At 61.9% G+C, this 5,820-nt stretch overlaps 1 protein-coding gene across 1 annotated transcript in view; it reads left to right on the top strand.

Moving 5' to 3' along the window:
* SEC16A (SEC16 homolog A, endoplasmic reticulum export factor) overlaps positions 1-5,820 on the top strand; it is a 29,984-nt gene that overhangs the window by 14,029 nt on the left and 10,135 nt on the right. Inside the window, exons 7-17 of the mRNA XM_014529702.1 lie at positions 2-13; positions 155-329; positions 1,367-1,509; positions 1,987-2,048; positions 2,146-2,284; positions 2,577-2,822; positions 3,944-4,041; positions 4,365-4,446; positions 4,633-4,750; positions 4,922-5,033; positions 5,181-5,286. Of these exons, the coding sequence (XP_014385188.1) occupies positions 2-13; positions 155-329; positions 1,367-1,509; positions 1,987-2,048; positions 2,146-2,284; positions 2,577-2,822; positions 3,944-4,041; positions 4,365-4,446; positions 4,633-4,750; positions 4,922-5,033; positions 5,181-5,286 (1,293 nt within the window). The remainder of the gene's footprint in view (position 1; positions 14-154; positions 330-1,366; positions 1,510-1,986; positions 2,049-2,145; positions 2,285-2,576; positions 2,823-3,943; positions 4,042-4,364; positions 4,447-4,632; positions 4,751-4,921; positions 5,034-5,180; positions 5,287-5,820) is intronic.

Here is a 5,820-nt window from a genome sequence, read left to right as displayed (position 1 = left end):
CCACTCGCAGCAGGTGCGCGCGGGCCCACGGGGGGGCGGCAAGCAGGCTGTCCACAGCTCTGTGTAGACCCAGGTCCCCCCTGCTCTGGCAGCACCTCCAGGTCTGGCTGGCGCTCCTGGGAGCTAACTACCTGCCGGCTTTGTGTTTCCAAAGAGTCAGGTTTACAGAAGCTGCAATGTGACCGTGGGGCCTTATGAGGCCCCGCCGCCGCCAGGCTCCTTCCACGGGGACTATGCCTACGACGCCTACATGGGCAATTTCAGCAGCGCCCAGGGCTTCCCAGAGTACGGCTACCCTGCCGACGCCGGCTGGCCCGCCGTGGAGCAAGGTGTGTGTGGTCAAGGCCCTGGGTGCCCTCAGGTGCGGGGGCGCCGAGTCACCCCTCGGTCGTTTCACAAGCCTGGGGCGAGAAACGGGAGTGAGTTGCAACTGAGGGCATTTGTGATGGCCTGGCCCGGTCCTCCCCGGAGTAGGACAGCTGTGTCACAGCACGCCCGTCCTTCTGAGAGCCAGGCTGGTCCCACTGGGCTGGCAGCACCCTTGGCTGTAGCTGGACTCACAGGCCGGAGAGCTGCCCTGCCTCTGTCACGGGCACTCGTGTGACTCCGTGTGGCTCACCGCCAGGCTCTCGGGTGGGGCCTCCTGTTCCCATGCCGACCACGCGGGTCAGCAGCCTGTGGAGGGAACTCCGATTCCCCTAGAAAAGCTGCCGTCGGCTCTCCCACTGCCACGCTCAGTCCTCGGGAAGGTCTGTTAATGCTGAGTCTTGGGAACTGTAAAAGTATGTGACGTTCTTGAGATAGTATTTCAATTGCAATCCTCACCCGAGGACACGCTTAGAGAGAGAACAGGAGAGAGACACAGCGATGGGAGAGGAACAGCAGTGGCATCCGTTGGTTGCCGCCCTCTCCCCCGCCCCTCGCATACGCCCCTCCTGGGGACCAAACCCGAAAATGCCAGGGGCTTGAACCCGTGACCTTTCAGTGCACAGGACGTGCTGGACCTGAGCTGCCAGGCTGGGCAGCGGCCCTCCTCGTCTTCACTGGGTGCGGTCACGGCCCCGCCGTTGAGGACGAAGGCTCAGGCACGAAGGGTCCCGGGTGCTGCCTCCTGTGACAGGCGCTTCGGGCGGTGTTCCAGAGCTTTTAGATTTCGAGGAGATGGTTTCGTTTCTAAGGATTTAGACATTTCCTAAGCCGAGCTGGAGTTCTACTTTAACGGGGCCCTTAGCCACTAGTGACTTCCAGCTGAAAGTCAGTTCATGTGGGGCCTCAGCCTGTGGGCACCTTGACATCGAGCTGTGGTCTGGCTCCGAGGCCCCAGAGCTGACCCCCCGGCTGTGTCCTGTTCACGTCCTCCCTGCAGCTCCGTCGAGACCCACTTCCCCGGAGAAGTTCTCCGTGCCTCATGTCTGTGCCCGGTTTGGTCCTGGGGGTCAGCTCATCCGCGTGATCCCCAATCTGCCCTCGGAGGGACAGCCGGCCTTGGTGGAAGTGCACAGCATGGAGGTGAGGCCGGGGCTCAGCCTTGTCTGAAAACGGTCGTGCGGAGTGTTTCCTCCATGGACCCTCGGTGGAGGGGGTTTTATTTGTTCTGTGTGGTTGTGCGTCTTTTATCTTTGTTTGCGTTTCTGATTTTGAGGGGAGGGCCTGTTGGTGTTCAGTACTGGTGATTTCAGTGACGAGTAGGGAGGTGGCCAGTGGGGGTTGGGGTGCCTGGGGGCCCGTGTGGTGGGCACTGTTTTGCGGCCCACCAGCCTCTGTCACATGTATTGGCTCAGAGTTCAGGGGGAATGGGTCTCATCGCTTTAAAGGGTGAAGGTCACTGTTGCCAACCAGACACGGCCAAGCCCCTGGTGGAGCGCCTCGGCCTCCCCGATGGGACAGACCGTCCTCGGGTCAGCAGACACAGGGGGCAGTGGCGGAGCCTGCCCTGAGCTGCCCCTCCCTGTCCCCCCTGTCCCCCCTGTCCCTTCTTGTCCACAGACGCTGCTACAGCACCTGCCGGAGCAGGAGGAGATGCGCGCCTTCCCGGGACCACTTGGCAAGTAGGTCCCGCCGGGGCACGGGCAGCTGTGGGCACCGCGTGAGCGTGGCTGGGCCGCGGCGCTCATCGCTGTCCGCTGAGGGCTGTCCTCCTTTCAGAGACGACACCCATAAGGTGGACGTTATTAACTTTGCGCAGAGCAAAGCCACCCAGTGTTTGCAGAATGAGAGCTTAATTGACAAAGAGTCCGCAAATCTCCTCTGGAACTTTATCATCCTGTTGTGCAGACAGAACGGGGTACGTGTCGTCTTACCTTTAAAACGCCTCTTCTTGGCCTGGAGTCTCAGGGATCCTGTCCCCCACGGTGTGGGGAGGATTTCTGTGCTGGGCCGAGCACGCGGAGACAAGCGGGGTGTGCAGCTGGGGTGAGGGGAGGTTCGGGCCCACCATGTTGGTCTGTCGGGCTCCTGGGCGTGTGGGGGTGGCGGCGTGCACTGGGCGGCCTGTTGGCGGCCTCCCCCAGCAGGGCCTGTGGGAAGTTCTATCCGTCGTGAAGGCCCTTGTTCTTTCTGTCCCCGCCGCCCTGCAGACCGTGGTGGGCACAGACATTGCCGAGCTGTTGTTACAAGACCACAGGACGGTGTGGCTTCCTGGGAAGTCACCCAACGAGGCCAACCTGATCGACTTCACCAACGAGGCCGTGGGTCAGGCTGAGGAGGAGGAGGAGTCGGTGGAGGCCCAGCTCTCCTTCCTCACCGACAGCCAGGCCGCCACCAGCTCTCAGGAGAAGGAGACGGAGCGGTTCCGGGAGCTGCTGCTCTATGGCCGCAAGAAGGCGAGTTCCGAGCTCTCGGGCGCCGGGGCGTGTCCTGGCGTCTGCTGCGGGGGCTTAAGTGCCAGGAAGCAGTGGGAGGGACAGGCCTGCCTGGAGAGCACCGGGCCTTGACGGCCACCCCGTGAACAGGTGTCTGGCCCTGTCATCTCTGAAGGTGTCAGCACCGTCTCCTCACACGTTGCCAGCGTTGAAGTCTGTTTCCCTCCTCATTCCCGCACAAGTGCACGCAGTCGCGCTCGGGCTGTGCCCGCCCCTGCAGTGCTGTCGGGTGAACACGTGCACGAGACAGACATACAGCCCGTGGTCACAGTTAGGGGTGCGCTCGGCCTCTGAGGTGTGCGGGGTGTGGGGGAGCGGTGCCCAGCGGGAATGGATCAGGCACGGCGCGTGCAGAGGCTGCGGGCCGGGGGAGTGGCAGAGGCCTCGCACAGGTGCTGGCGCTGTGGAAGTTCTCTCTGGTTGTGCCGAGTGGAGGGCGGGTCTAGGGTAGAGGGGTCCCTGTGGGCTGTGGGCACATGCCCAGCTCTGCGTGGCCCGGCGGCAGGGGTCTGACAGCCCCAAGTCCTTGGTGCTTGTATGTCATGATAAGCTCAGGTCACGGTCAGAAGTTCTCTGAAATATTAGGTCACTTGGCTAAGGGGACACGCTGCCCACGTGGAGAGGCATCATCGCCCTGGGACGTGCACAGTGGCCCGGTGGGAAGGACCTCTGAGGGTGGCAGCGCTGCCTCCCAGCGTCCTGTGCCTACTGGCCTGCTTGTTCTAGTTATTAAAAATAAGTTTTTAACGTATTGATGTTGCGGAGAGAAGAGAAGCAGGACCTTGACTTGTTGTTCCCCTTGTTCATGTGCCCTGACCTTGGTGCGTCGGGACGGCGCTCTAACCACCGGGCAGCCCGGCCAGGGCTGCTTGTAACAGTTTGTAAAAGCAGGACCCACGGCCACAGGCACTGTGACAGGGGGTGAGGGCAGTGGCCCAGGTGTGTTCTGGGGGCCATTGAGGCAAGTGTGTCACCGCAGTCGAGCCCTTTCCTCTTTCCCGGCCACGCGGACGACACGCTCTCCGGCGCCTGACGCGCGTCACGTGAGTCCCTGCCCCTCGGCTCACTGCGCTGCTTTGCAGGATGCTTTGGAGGCCGCGATGAAGAACGGCCTGTGGGGTCACGCTCTGCTGCTCGCCAGCAAGATGGACAGCCGGACACACGCCAGAGTCATGACCAGGTACAGACTCGCTGGGCTGGCGGCTTCTGGGCGCAGCCAGCTGGTCCGGCGGCCGAGCCTTGGCAGCTCTTCGAGGCACAGGGTCTAGCTCTCGGCGGAGAAAGCTGGGCCTCCCCTGCGCTGCGGGGCCGCGCCCTGTGCACTGCTCGGTGCTTAGCTCTGTCAGATCGCTGAGCGCCTTGTCTCTCTCTCGGGCCTTTAACACTGAGCTGCGTGCGCGCTGAGGGGAGGGAGGCATCGGGCTGATGGTTGAGGGGCTGAGACGGGGCCAGCCGTGTGGGGGAGCCAGGCCAGGTCAGCTTCCTCTCGTGGTGTCTCCCCAGATTCGCCAACAGTCTTCCCATCAACGACCCTCTGCAGACCGTCTACCAGCTGATGTCCGGGCGGATGCCTGCAGCGTCCACGGTCAGTGGCGCTCCCGTGGCTCTCGCGGCCGCGTGCGTGGGGACTGCTCTGGCGGTTTCATCGCGGGATGAGGCTGCCTTCCTTTCTGCCCTGCCCCTCGCTCCCGGAGCCCGACCCTACAGGCTGGTGACACTCGGCCCGGGGTCACCCAGGGTAAGGAGTGTCCCGCTGGCTTTCTGTACCTAGTGCTGCGGCGATGAGAAGTGGGGAGACTGGAGGCCGCACCTCGCCATGGTTCTGTCCAACTTGAACAACAACATGGATGTGGAGTCCAGGACGATGGCCACGATGGGTGACACGCTAGGTGGGTCCGTGCAGACGGGAGGCCGTGGGCGTGGGGCACGGAGACTGCGCGCAGCATGTCGGGTGGAAGGGGCCGGACTCCCGCGCCTCTGGCATCGCTGCCGCTGGCTGTTCGCCATCTTTGGTTTCGGGAGAACCCCCCGACCGAGACGTGGCCCCTGTGTCTCCTCAGCCTCGAAAGGCCTCTTGGACGCCGCGCACTTCTGCTACCTCATGGCCGAAGTTGGATTTGGGGTTTATACCAAGAAAACCACAAAACTCGTCTTGATTGGATCGAACCACAGGTGAGGAATTGCATAACTGTGTGCCCCTCCCCGCCCCGCCCTCCTGTTAACCCAGACGGAGCCGGGAGGTGGCCTTGCAGCCTGGCCGTGTGGCATGACGTGCTGCTGGGGGACTGGCTCAAATAAGTTCACTCCTTTCCTCAACAGTTTGCCATTTTCAAAGTTTGCGACCAATGAAGCCATCCAGAGGACAGAGGCCTATGAGTATGCACAATCGCTAGGCACACAGTCCAGCCCCATGCCCAACTTCCAGGTGAGCCCCGCCCACAGGCTGGGCACGCAGTCCAGCCCCATGCCCAACTTCCAGGTGAGCCCCGCCCATGGGCTGGCGAGGCTGCGGGCTGTAGGGTGGAAAATTCTCACGCAAAAGGCAGTGTTTTTGGAAATCTTGGGGCGACATTGATCGGTAATGTTTGAGAATAAACCCTGTTGAATTGAGGATTTTGTTTGTATTTTGGGTCTTAATATTTAAAATCTTATAAATCTCGAGTATTTTGTTTCAATCGGCTATTTTTAGTGTGATGAGGAGTGTTATCTGACCCAGGAGTGAGTGTGAGAGTGTCTGAGCGTGTGTGTGCATGTGTGTGCAGCACTTGCATGGCCCTGAGCGAGGAGACTGGCTGTGGGACAGGCCGCGTGTGGCGGGGGCTGTGAGCGTGTGCTGAGCTGCGGCCTCTCTACTTGACCTGGCAGCTCTGAGGGCTGCAGAGGACTGTGCTTCGAAGCTCACAGTGTCCTGTGCTCTGAACTGTCTCCAGGAGCAAACGAGCTGCGGGGGCGGGGCCGG

This window comes from Myotis brandtii, unplaced genomic scaffold, assembly GCF_000412655.1.
Source record: "Myotis brandtii unplaced genomic scaffold, ASM41265v1 scaffold691, whole genome shotgun sequence".
In the NCBI taxonomy this organism is placed as follows: Eukaryota; Metazoa; Chordata; class Mammalia; order Chiroptera; family Vespertilionidae; genus Myotis; species Myotis brandtii.
Note: the sequence above shows the minus strand (reverse complement) of the source record. Positions and strands in the feature narration are given on the sequence as shown.